Raw genomic sequence first — 13,333 nt, 5'->3', positions numbered from 1 at the left:
GGGGTAACTTCAGCTTGTGTCCTTCTTTGAGGGCACAGCAACTGGCCTCACACAGGATCTGACTTAAGACAGCATAACTGAGTTTACTCACACTACAGAGCTATTATGCCATCATGAGAACCAGTCTGAACTGTGTCATTTTGAAGCCAGTCAGCCAAGTTTGAGGATGTTTCTCTGGCATCCCAGAGACTGCAGCCTCTCAAATATGGTATTTGAATACAAGATTATGTCACCTGTTATGCACACATTGGCTAATGTTCAAGCTATCGAGCAGTAAGAGCAACTTGTTCCCACTGGTCTTTCTGTATGAGCTTCTGAATTACTCACCATCATCCAGAAAGTGGTAAAATTATATTTATGACTACTACATAAAATTCAAACAAGACCTTTATTTACATTAGGTTTTCAAGCAGTGGGTGTTGCAACATACATAACAAAATTTCATACTACATTTTTTATAGGTAATCAGGTTGAAAAAATGATCTACAGAATCAATTTATCAAAACTGGCTAAGCAGAAAATGTGTTAACACGGCTTAAGAGTACTCTGTCAATTTTATATAATTTTCTATTGTTCAGAGTATTTCTGATGTCCTGGTTATAAAAACAGAATGCTTATGCAGGTTAATTTACAGTGAACTCTCTAGTAAATTTTGCATTCTTCACTTGTTCAAAAGAGCATGTCAATACTCTCCCCACCTTGTCTCACAAAGCAATTACGGGTCCAAATAGGGAGAAAGCTCAATCAGGAGATTTTTAACTTAAAAAAAAAAAAAAAAAAAAAAAAAAGCAAGACAAGGAGTCAGAACTTTCATACTGTGGCTAGCTGAATTAGAATCTCTCATTCTGTAGAAAACAAGTTGTACTGTAAAGATTAAGCAAGTTCTTTTATTTCATACTAATATTATGCAGCAACCAATATAAGTGTCTAGGTAAACAGAGACTTTGTGAAATGTTTTGCTGCAAAGCTGACCAGTAATGCACACAAATTATAAATTCATCAACTCTGCTTATTGCCAGAAATACAAAAAAAAGGCTTCAAGAGCAAATAACACTGATTCATACTGTACTGTGCTCAAGCACTAGTCAACAAAATCTATTAAATTACATGGGTGGAAAAAAAATCAGAGCAGCTTTGTTATCTTACTGTGACACCTTATTTAAATTTCAGGCATTATTTCTTTATATCAGCATAAATATGTAGCCTTCTACAGGTTTTATGATGTGGTTACAGACATAAAAATGTTATAGTAGAAAGCAAAAGCTAGTTCAAGGAATTCCAGACTTTGAAATCAGCAAGATACAAAGCTAAAATTCATATGTTCCTTTTCAAGTTATGAATACTTTCACTAAAACATAAATATTTTAACATATATTATTTTTTCTGACATTCAAAATTGTAAAGTCAATATGGCAGAATTATTGTTAAAAGCACATATTTACAAATAATCTTTTTTCCATACATAAAGTATTTGGCATAATTATAACAATCTTACTGCATACACAACTGTTTTCTTCTTTTTCACATAATGGTACACTCCTTATTAAAATTTACCAATTATGTACAAAAATACTTGAACATTTATTATAGAAAACTTCTATAACTACTGTCAACAGCTTGTAACTGCTGAAGGTTTAATTGAGAGAATATAAAAAAGTGGTCACTTTCTTCCAGTTAAACTATCAATAAATCAAACACAGCTAAGATCAACATGAGCTTCCCAACAAAAGAGGGAGAATATTTTTTAACAAAATGATTTAAAATGCAGTTCACACATCTGTTCCCAAGCACATTTAAACAGTCAATAAAAGAAAGAGGATACAAAACATACATACAGAAGGTGCTTTTTTTTTCTTTTTCCTCCACATTCCTATGTCTTGGCATTAGCTTTCCAGAGCTCTTCAGATGCCAGTCACTAAAATACAACCTAAGTCCAAACACCATTCTCAACAATAAAGATGATAGTGAAGCAAATAAAAAGCTCGGCTCCAATGGCACATACACATCCAAGGAATTGTTCAGAATTTTTGCTAGATTTTTACAAAATTATTAATGACCTTTGCAATTAGCTTTTGAAATACATGGATTGTAAACCAGCCATTTGCATTTTTGAAAATTGGCTCATTTAGTGAATTGCCTTGATAATAGTCAGTACAGACTCTTGTACACAAGTTAAATGAACAATTGAGTTGTACCTATTTCATACACAAATTTTAGGCTGAACTTTCAAGAACAGCAGAGAGCATTCACTAGAAAACTCCTAGCTTAAAAAAAAAAAAAACAAAACTAAAACAACAACAACAACAACAAATACACTAACTGGAAGAATAAAAGTAAATTGCACCTCAAAAAGAAAAAGGATGTGTCAGGTACATACATGAATGGCACAAAACCTTTTCGGGATTCACCAGAATGGTGCTGTATGCTAAATTAAATACAGATGTTTTTCCATCTTAAAAATAACAAAAGCCAAGTGTGTGTTTCAAAAATTCCTAACCACATTCTTACAACGGTCCTCTGCTGTATAACTTACATTTTATCTCATTTTTGCCAGATACATTTGAAATGAACAACCTGTTCATCAGGTAAGAGAAACAACTTTCAGCCTACTTGCAGAAACATCCTAGTCTACAGACTACTTTGTTAGAAAGCGTGCATTTATCTCTAGTAGTAAAGATCCAGTCAGTATATTCTGCATGTTGTAAGAAGCATTCAGCTAACTCAGATGAGAGTTGTAGGGTTTTAGATTTTTCAAATAAAAATAAAGAACAAATAAAAGCATTTATCAGTATTCACCACCATGAAATAAAAAAAAAATCCTCTCATTCATGCTTCCTGTAATATCTGGCAACCTAAATTAGTAATTTCATTTCAAATGTGCAACATAATATTAATAAGCATTTCAAAATTACTCAAAAGAAAAGGTGGACAAAATATTAAAGTGCCTAACTAAATGAGTTTTACAATTTTTAAAAAATATTATTTCTTAAACAGTAAAGAATGTGTTGCAATTAAATATAAAAGTGGCTTCTCATAGCTGAGAGACTTTGCGGGGCAGAGGCCTGGGCCGGGGAACCTGCTCAGTCCTCCTGCTGCTGTTTTCCAGGTTGTTTGGCCGAACCAGCTGTGGCTTGGGTGGCAGTGCCGGGGGGTCTGCGGCGGGTGGGATGGAGAGGCTGTGAGGTAGAGGAACGGGGCGTTTCAAAGTCCGCTCATACACGCTGTACGGTGGCGGGGTTTTGCTTTCTTTTCTCACAGGCTCCTCGGAAATGCTGTAGCTTGGGACAGTCACTGCTGGTTCGCTGCCTTGGCTTTCAAAGCCTGATGTTTCTGATGTGCTACATCGGCTGAGCGAAGAGATGCCGCTGCTGTAACTCCCTGACAGCGCTGGGGAGTTGGATATGAGCCCCGAGGAATGATACTCCACTGGAGACGGTGTGAATGATTGCACAGACCCCTGCTCAAATGAAAGGGCAGAAGAAGAATTTACATGGCATATAGGAGAAGAGTGTTTCTGTGCTCAGAGTGAAAACATACACAGATACAGTGCACAAAACTCTGAGCTTTGATAAACAGAAATGGTTGCGTCCTTGTTTATCAAGACCTGGTAAGAAACTGATAAAAAGCTCATTTCAGTAGTGCCTGGGTACACCTTAGATAGTGGACATGCCAGTAATTCATATAAGTGGAAATAAAACTGTTTTTAAATGTTATCTTACTATCATAATAGCCTGGAAAATCTGGAAGTTTTTGGAACACACTCCTAGTTTTCCCAGCTGGAAATGGAATGCATCAACGTCCACAGGACATACCTGGGGGTATCCTGCCCCCTAATGCCAAAGCCCAGCCACTGCTGCTACTGCAGTGGCTGGGCTCTAATGTCCCAAATTCAGTTTCCAAAGCTTTTCCTCACAGCTTTTAGTGCATTGCCGTGCAGTGAAAAGTGCATCATGGTGTCATTTCTGAGTGTACCATAAAACCAGTGTTGGGGGAGTAGGCACAAAGCAGGTATCAAGGTAAGAGCCGCTGCCGGGTGCCAGCCCCCTGCTCTGCTGTTCCTGCTCCCATTTGGGGCAGCAACAGAATGGCAGGAGATGAAAGCATCACCACCCTTCCTCTCCCCATCTCCCAGGTGTTCCTTAGACATACAAACACAACACACTGTGTGTGTCTCGGGGAAAAGGGCCATATGGAGGGCACAGGTGGCCAGAGGCTGCACCAGCAGCCTCACAGGTCAGTGAGGGATGGTGAGGGACCACGAGCTGAGGGCCCAAGCAGTAACAACAGTGCTGATGACAAATAAAAGGCATGGACAATAAAGGCCTACCTAAAACCACTGAGCAGTTCTAGTCCAGTGAAGCAACTTCAGCTGAAAACTGTGAAAGGTTAACCCACACTTTCCAAGTTAAAATTTTTTTTGCAACATATCTAATTACGACTGGAGTAATCTGAGACAATCCCAACTTATTGGCCTCAAGCCTCAGGATAAAAAAAGGATGGAGAAATCAAAATAAAGACAAATTTCTCACTCCCATTCTTGTTAGACTGGTTGATACTCAGTTGCTCAGCTTGAGGTGAGAGTGGGAGTCATGCAACAAAGGATGGGAGTGGAAGAGGAGGAGAGGGGCAGGGATGTACAGAGCTGGCTGCACTGACTTTATGCTGTTGAGATAATTTTAGTTATCCATCTAGGACTGGATCCACAGAGCACTGAAATCAATGGAGAAAAAAAATCTTCATTTACGTCAGTGGGTTTTGTACTAGGATGGTTTTCTCTGTTAGCACACTGTTAGAAGAAAGGCTAAAATCTGAGCCCTCAATATGGCTGTGGAAAAGCAAAGCAACTTTTATTTAAAGCTCAACACCTGGTAAAGACATATCAGACTTTCTCAGAAGCCTGTTTCATGTTCCATTCCTCTGTATGTTAGGAGGCTGCAACTGCACTTCTACTCCCACAAACACCCAGGGTCAAGGTTTTCAAATAAATTATCTATCTGGCTCCAGTTCCAAAAATATTGGATAGCTGGAGTAAGTGACTATATTTAGGATGAGATTTAGTGACCAGATTAAGGACCTTTGCTTTTGTCATTCAGAACAATGGCAAATATGTAAAGCCTGTATGGGTAACCACTTGGTTCTGGTAAAACAGTGTAGACTACTTTTACCAGTAGCAAGTAACAGTCTGGACACCAAAACAGCCTGGAAATTCATGGATGCTCAAAGTGAGATCCAGCAGTTCTTAGAAGTATTTTAGGCCAGCATTCCTCTTCCAGGCAGCAATCCAGACTTTGTAAAATGCTTAAATTCTGACAAGACCTACAGAAGAAGGATGTTAGAACAAGCTTCAAGCATCCTTTGACACAGTACTGTGTCCATTCAGAATGAAAAGAAAGGGTCACTCATCTTTGGACAAGATCCTAATGTTCTAAAGAGCTTCCTAGTAAGCAATTAGGGCAAAGCTTAGGATTGGTGCTCACTTCAGTAGAATGGTAATAGGACTATGAGGCACTCTGATAGCCAGCAGAATTGCTTTGCTATGTATTTGGACCACTGTGCAGACACAAGAAGTAATGATACAGGCTTATGGAAAGGCAAACAGGACAATGAGTGTGGACTCGTAATTAGGGACCTCAAGGGGAAAGGAAATATTTTAGGCTGCTGTTCTCCTCCTCAGGCAATGTGTATCCCTGCAGTATCAGTTGGGCATTGAGTTGCTGAGGGGTTACTTTGGCAGGGCTGCTTCCTTCAGTCCTTGCATCTGAGTAGCTGAAACACCAGTCATGCTCCCTTCTATTTGCTCTCCTTCCATGTTGTTGACTCTTACATTTCTACCTGCAGAATCATCTCTGCTTCAGTGGGGTGGCAGAGGCTATCCCCAAGACCAATGTCATGTACTCTGCTTGGAATAAACAGGCTGCATGTTTGTGTGCTCCAATGCTGTGGAAAACACAAATTACCTAGTCAAGTTTTCCAGAAAAAAAGCAGGTACCAGAATGAGGGTACCAACACATGCAAATATCTTGAAATATAAATGAAATCAGCCCAGTTTCACCTGAATCTTAAATTACTTTGGATGTTTAACTACCAGAGAAGAGCCAGTGCTTATTCATAGCCTATGCTTAATGTGTCCTACTGGCAGGTGTCAAACTATTTGCAACTTCTTACAACTGCCCTGGATCATCCTGCAGAGGAAAATGGGTATTAAAATTATTGAAGAAGGAAATACTCTCTAACCGACCCTCTAATCTAACAGCTCTGAATACTGGAAGAATAAGACTAAGGGGTAGCACAACAGGTTTTCCTGGCACCTCCCCTTCTTCCATGTTGGAGACAAAATACTGGTTTTTGTACAGGTATATGATAAGAAAAAGAAAACATAATATAATCCCAAATAATGTATATTAAATATATGCCATCTACCTCACAACACACAAGATCTGTCTCACAAAGGCAATTCACTACAATAAGACAGTACCTTCATTGGTGATCTTCCAGCAGGAGAAGGGGAAATGGAGGCTATGTGTCTTGATGGTGATGCTGTAAAGGTAGGAAGATTTCGGTGCACTTGTGGCATTACAATTTTCACTAAGAAATCTTTTTAAGTAGATAGGAGATAGTTCAATACATAAACATTATCTCTATGTTTTTCCATCTTAAAAATAACATAAGCCAAGTGTGTGTTTCAAAAATTCCTAACCATATTTTTACAACAGTCCTCTGCTGTATAACTTGGCTGATAGCTGTAAATAATTTTAGAGATTTTGTTTATTTTGCTTTGTTTTCTGGATTATCTTGCAGTACAACCAAGTATAAAAAATTTCTGCATCTACCTTTTCTGACAAATTTTATATCACTTTAAATTGATTATAATCTTCCAAATGATAACAAGTCAAAAACAAGAGTCAGTATAAAAACCTCCCCCTTTTTGTTCTTAAGAAATATATTATGTATTTGTTAGTCAAATAAGGAAAATAGAAAATACATAATATATTTATATCAAACATTTACCTCCAAATATACTAGAAACATGCCTGGACAAAGTCAGGGGCTTAAGTATAATACACAAAATGTTTACTCACTCCTTTGAGAACAATTATATTTATAGTATCACTTGAGCAGTCTTTCCTTTAAATGGAAATTAATCTTTTGAAAGGCAAAATGGTTATAGTAACAGAACTCATGTACTTTTGTGAATGCTATGCGTTTTCTGGCCAGTAAGATACTTTGTGATAATTTCTGATTGCTAACCTCCAATTATCATAAAATCAAAAGACTAAATTTGATCATCCTTCCTCATACTAACATGAACTGTCTGAAACTGCTCATTCATTAGTGAAGGGGCAGAGTACTGGAAACTGCAGAGAACATTAACGAGATGAAAATACCCACAGAGACCGTTCTACAGCCTTTCATGTAAGAAATCAAATAATAAGTTGACCTGCCCAAGAAGTTAAACATCAAACACAGTGGAAAGAATCTATGTCCTCAAGTACTGGCGCTTTACCTGAGATGGCCATTAACTCACCAGTCTGTGCAGGTCTTGGTGGTACAGGAGGAGATATAAGCTTTCCACTTTCTGATGTGTTTCTGGCTTCCTTCCCACTGTCCAAGCTCCAGCTGCTGGGTGTGGTGTTTACAGCTGGAAGAGAATGAAAAAACTGTCATAGGCATCAACACTCCCAGTTGTCTGACTTGCTTTTATGTGAGCATAAAAACAGACAGAATGCCTAACAACTCAATAAGCACACCTGAAAAGCTCTCCTAATTACATCTGCACTTGCAAAGCTCTTAAAACAGCAGCCATCAATCTCATGGATGCCTGATGCTCTCAGGTCAGTTGGTGACCAGCAGTGGCAGACTTCAACAGCAGCAGCAGCTGAGATTGCACTCTGGTGCACTGCAAATCCAGCCACAAAGGGAGATAAGCTTGAAGCCTTTTAATATAATCAGTTTGTCTTTGCACCAGACTCCTATTTAGAGCTTTCCAGGCAGAAGGGAATAGACTATTCATAAACTGTTCCCATTAACTCATCTTATATACAGAAGGGATTAGAGAAAGGAACTCTCCAAATTCCTATCAACCTCCTTCATAAAGCTTTCTGTGCTAACATTCCTGTGTTGCCTGCATAGACTACAAATCCAGAATTGAAAGAAGATGGAGAGAAGAGCATAAAATGCAGGGAATAAAAATTGGAAGAAATTGTCTGACAGCAAAAAATATCAAATTAAGAAATTATAATGGACTGAGAAAATTTCTGCACACTTTATATCTGTGGTCAAGAATCTCTGCTTAATCAATGTAAATTGACTACCACCTTGACATGCATAAAAGTGGCTGTTTTCTTGGTCTTTTACTCTGATCAGATTCTATGATTTTAATGGAATGATTCCATAAGGTCTGGAACATCTTCCTTGATAGAACTGGATTATCTCATGTCATCAAGATGTCACCAGTATCAGAAAGAAGTCAGACAGACAGAAGGAGAGGGCATTTAACATGAGGAGGACAAAAGCTAATTTAAAAAATAGAACTCTCATTACACGTCCTTAAAAACAAAAAAGGAATTGAAAATAGCCTCTTCAAACCTTGCATTCATCTCCCAAATACAACACCAAAAGATTGTCCACCTTAAAAGCCTCAAACCTCTTGCGTTGCCATGACATCTTCCTTCTTGTTTACTTATTTCAATTGTGAATATAGAATCACATGCAAGGACCCTGTGTTTATTTACAAAGACGAAATGAAAAAGCAAAGTATTGTTGCTAACTGATGGCACCAATTATTGCTATTGTAGCAACTCTGAGAGCTCTCAGAACTGCAATCCCACTACACACCAGACTTAATACAATAACTACAGTAAAAAAGCCACTGGTCTCATATCTGAAGCAATATTTTTACAGTATAATAGCACTTTAGTTGACCCTGGGATCAATGAACAGAATAATCTATTTTCTAGAAGACCATTTTGCTTTGTTGTTGCCAAAATATGCAATACAGTATTTGCTTTTTATTGTAAATTGTCACCCAACCAAAGCATGGCTTTGCCCTCATCCTAAAAATCACCGGGAACCAGACCTAGGTACTTCAAATACCTAAATCTCTTGACAAGCCATTTTTTTTTTCTTTTAAGTCATCCAAGCAGTCAGGATTTTTTGGTCTGCTAAAGCCTTCAAGAGAGAATACTTCATTTTAACAATTCTGTGATGTACTTAGCTGCATGGGCCAGTGGAAAAGTTTTGCTATTTCCATATTAAATTATTTCATATGTTTTTCAACCCTGAGAAAAAATTCCACCCTTGTTTTCATAAAAATGTAAACACAAAAATATCTATAAAACCTAGCTCTTATTAAAGAAAATCTGATTCCTGGTCAGTACTTATTACAGTATATTATTAAAATAGTTACTTTCTATGCATTTATTTTACTGTATCCTTTATTCAGCATACCACAAAGGTACCATAATGAAATGAGCATATTACCGATGTGAGGCACATAATAAAATCATGGCAAACAATTACTATGCCAACAATATTGGATTTCCCTATGTGCAAAATTATAAGAGGTAATATTTTTTCTATGGAAATACATATATTTCTCATTTACTCTAATTAAAAACAAAATCCCCAAAATGCGAGAAACACAAATTGGTGTTTTCAATCCAAGTGTAAGCAGAAGCACACTGAGTTATATTTGATAAACAGGACTTGCAGGTACCAAACTTCAGAACTCTGTCCATTTCTTTGCCTTCTCTTTGCCCCATTCTCCAGAAGCTGACTTTTCCCCACATATGTATCTCTTGAGAAGCAGAAAGGATAGGTCTCACAGGCAGCCTGAAACCTGCTGCTCCATCACCCCCTCCTGCAAACTTCTGGGCCTTATTTGAGTGCAAAATTCAGTTCTCCCCTTTCTGTCAAAGTGTTTTGACACTTAGATTTGTTAGCATAATTTATTTAGTCAGTTAGAATGTTTTGACACTTGGAGATGACAGTATGCACTCAAAAGAACTGGTGTTCCACAGGAACATGATGGAGTAATTAAGTTTTCATTCTTCAAAGACTGGCATGTTGTAGCATGTCTGCTTACCTTTGTCAGAGCCGGGCAGATTGGAATCACTTCGTGGCAAAGCACTATCTCCAATATGATTAAACAGCATTCTCTGTAAATTGAGAACAGCATGGTTTACACATAGCTGCTGTTATATTTAAGTAGCCTTTAAGAAAACAACTATATTTTTGTTATTATCCCCCCTCATGCCCAGGTCTGCTTAGGAAGTAGAATGATAAGCATCACATAAGAACATAAACAGTTTAATTAAAGTATGTGTATACAGATAGGGAGGAGACTAGTTTTCTGAAAATTGTACACACAGAAATTGGAGGGAGGATTATTATGTACTGAGTTCTGACAGTTTCCAGCACCTTAAAAAACATAATAAAGCTCATTCCTAAAGAGATATCTTAATAGATTGCTTAAAATAATTTCATTACAGAATCAGGATCTGAACAAGATAATATTCAAGTTATGACTGTTACCTAAGAAAAGCATTGTGTATTGTTTTCTAACCCTGACTTTTTTGGTAGCAGTCTTCTTAGTTCTTTTGCAGATAAGAGCTGACCCATAAAGCATGTTTGTTTTTAATTTTCTTAAAATCCATTTTGTTTACAAATCACAGTAAATGTATAGAAAAAAATCCCCTACAATTTATTTTGTTTGGCAGCATTCAAATGGGTCACTAGTTTGTCTCAAAAACATATGTAAATAGCATACAGTTAATCCTGCAAGTAATTAAGATGCACTTTCCAGAGGAAATGGGAACAGATAGACATAGTTTTTTTCTTACTCTTTTTTTCTTTAAAAACAAGATCAGCCGATCTGTGAAATGCAAATAAAATCCTATTATTGTGCCTCTTTCCAGTGTTTACAGAGCACTGTGCTAAGTTGGTGAGGCACTATGCTGGGATTCCACAAGATGGCAAACCCAGCCGCAAAGTGATCAAAATTGATCTAATATGTTGCAGCTTCACGTTACTAAGTGAGGAACAAACACTTAAGCCCAATTCAACTTCACTTCAAACATCTCAGTGACAGAATGCTGTTGGTACACTTTCAGCTACAGTAGGTGTGTAGTAGGTATGTCATATGAGAGTCATTCTGGGTCACGTAATATCTGTTTTCCTGGAGTTACCATTAAACTGAGGTGGTAAACCTAGATATGTACTCTGATGTGACATAGAGAGTGTGACCATATGTTCCTGCCTGGTCTGGATTGAGTGTTCACTGCCTAGTGAGTCTGCAGTGCACTAGGATGTGGTGGACAAGTGTTGAAGTCCATTTTCTGTTGCAAAGGTAAAGCACAACGGTTGAAACAGCAACTGAAATTGGAGGAGATAAAGAGACAAAAGCTGAATGAAATACAGAGAAACAAAGACATACTAAAAAGAATGAGATATAAAACCATATGGAAGAATAAGAGCAATCACAGGATGTTTAAAGACACGAAATAAAACCCCCAAAACCGTGAAATTCAAAAAGCTTCAATAGGAAGAATAATAGCGCAAAAAACTAAGGAGGCTTGTTGACCAGTCAATGACAGCAGCCATTACTCTTCAGAGTATGGGAAGAGCTGGAGAGACACTGTACAACCATTCAGCCAGAGATCACAAAGCAAGCACAAATGGATGTTGACTAAAAACAGCTGTACATAACCTTGAGCATCAATTTCAATGAGGAAGTGGATGAAATACTGCTGTAGTCTTGTTCTGCGAAGTCCATCAAACTTCCTTAAATAAGGTAGCTATGGCCTGAAAGCCTTGAAATTCAGGAATTTGCCTGTGAATCTCACCTCTCCCAGCTCAAATCCTAATGTGAAAATTGCTTTCATCAAGCTGTATGTAACCAAGTAATTAATAAATGGGTGGTTCTTTCCTCAGTGTGAAGCTCCAACCAACACTGTTGAAGTGGTGTTAGAATGAAATGAAAAAAGACAAGGAATAGTTTGAGCAGCAAAATTTAAATGAGAGTTGCAGGTATCTCTAAGATATCTCCTTACAATTGTCCTGAGGAATTCTTTTCCCCTTCTTTATCAGAAGGCAGAGAATCAGGATTTTGTTTCTGATCACAGTCCATTTTTACAACTGAGGGAACAGCAGAGAAAGAAATTTCACCTTTCCCCAGAAAGATAAATCCTCATTTATAGTTATAAGGGCAGAATGAAACCGTCAGACCTTCTCATCTTTGAAATATACTTCACTATATGAGCAAGTTAATTTTCTACTTACCCTCTCATGGGACACTGAGGGTAGAGACAGATTGGGAGACTTTCCTGCTGGGCGAGTCTCAGAGAGAGCGGAGACTGGGCCTACGAGCTCCTCAGCCTCCCTTATGCAATCTCGGATAGAGTGGGGGATAGAAGTCGCATTCCACTTGGCAAAGCAAGAGTTTGTAGTCTGGGAGCAAAAATGGGATAATTTTTCTTTGCGGCAAATGGTAAAACCGCTTTATTTAAAGAGCATCTCCTGATCTTTCTTTCCTGTCTGTTGTTTTGGCTCCACTAACACTGATGAAGTGCCCAGTAGATCTATCTGCTCTAAGTAGCTCCTGAGAACTGTCCTTAAGTCTGGTTAAGCCTCAGTATTACTTCTTAAGCCCTCAGGTAATAGCATGAGGACTTAAACAGAAAAGAGATTAAAAATTAAATCAAGCACCAATTCAATAACCAAAGAAATGAGAAAAGAGCTAATGAGAAACCAATAAATAATTTCTAAAATAAAGAATCCTGGAGCTGTTTTTTATCAGCGGTAAAACTCCTGATAGACATGAGAGTGTTGAAAGGACAGCCTTTAGCACTCTATGTATGTTCTCATCTTTCTTAACTTCAGCAAGGGGTACATTGTGTGGTGTGTGTGATGGCAGGGATTAAAACAGCAGCTGTGAAAAGCACTTTGTGAAAACAGGTCCATGAAGAAGAAAAGATGAAATAAGGATTCAGTGTTGGCCAGTTTACCAAGCTCATGCTGAATTTCAGTATACTCCATTTCATACAGAACTGTGTAACAGTGTTTTAAGGCAAGAACACAATACATTATTTTCTCTGGAGTAACAAAATGTCAGTCATTCTTTTCTGAAACTACTCTGGAAAACAGGAATTGCCACATGGAATGGATTATTATCTCACAGTGACTAGGATTAGCTTTCTCAGAAGGAAACAAAGGGGAGCTATACAAGGACAACTGACATGATAGGAGTTTTTAATTCTTTGTCTTCTTCCCTAGACTGAACAAATGCTTGTTGTTCCACACAAGCAGGTTGTGTCATCTGGTAAGTCTCTGCATC

General features: G+C 37.9%; 1 protein-coding gene across 4 annotated transcripts in view; it reads right to left on the bottom strand.

The window, feature by feature from the left end:
• Window positions 1–369: 369 nt before the first annotated feature.
• DOCK4 (dedicator of cytokinesis 4) overlaps window positions 370–13,333 on the bottom strand; it is a 220,588-nt gene continuing 207,624 nt past the window's right edge. For 2 of the 4 annotated variants that reach the window (XM_021545259.4, XM_021545260.4), the window contains 5 exons: window positions 12,280–12,447; window positions 10,085–10,157; window positions 7,526–7,639; window positions 6,476–6,537; window positions 370–3,457 (listed from right to left, as the gene is read on the bottom strand). In XM_021545259.4, the coding sequence (XP_021400934.1) occupies window positions 3,032–3,457; window positions 6,476–6,537; window positions 7,526–7,639; window positions 10,085–10,157; window positions 12,280–12,447 (843 nt within the window). In that variant the 3' untranslated portion in view covers window positions 370–3,031. The remainder of the gene's footprint in view (window positions 3,458–6,475; window positions 6,538–7,525; window positions 7,640–10,084; window positions 10,158–12,279; window positions 12,448–13,333) is intronic. The other 2 variants (XM_021545261.4, XM_021545262.4) reach the window with 1 other exon arrangement.

Source organism: Lonchura striata, chromosome 1A (genome assembly GCF_050655825.1).
Source record: "Lonchura striata isolate lonStrDom1 chromosome 1A, ASM5065582v1, whole genome shotgun sequence".
Classification (NCBI taxonomy): Eukaryota; Metazoa; Chordata; class Aves; order Passeriformes; family Estrildidae; genus Lonchura; species Lonchura striata.
This window is presented reverse-complemented; position numbering and strand designations above follow the sequence as displayed.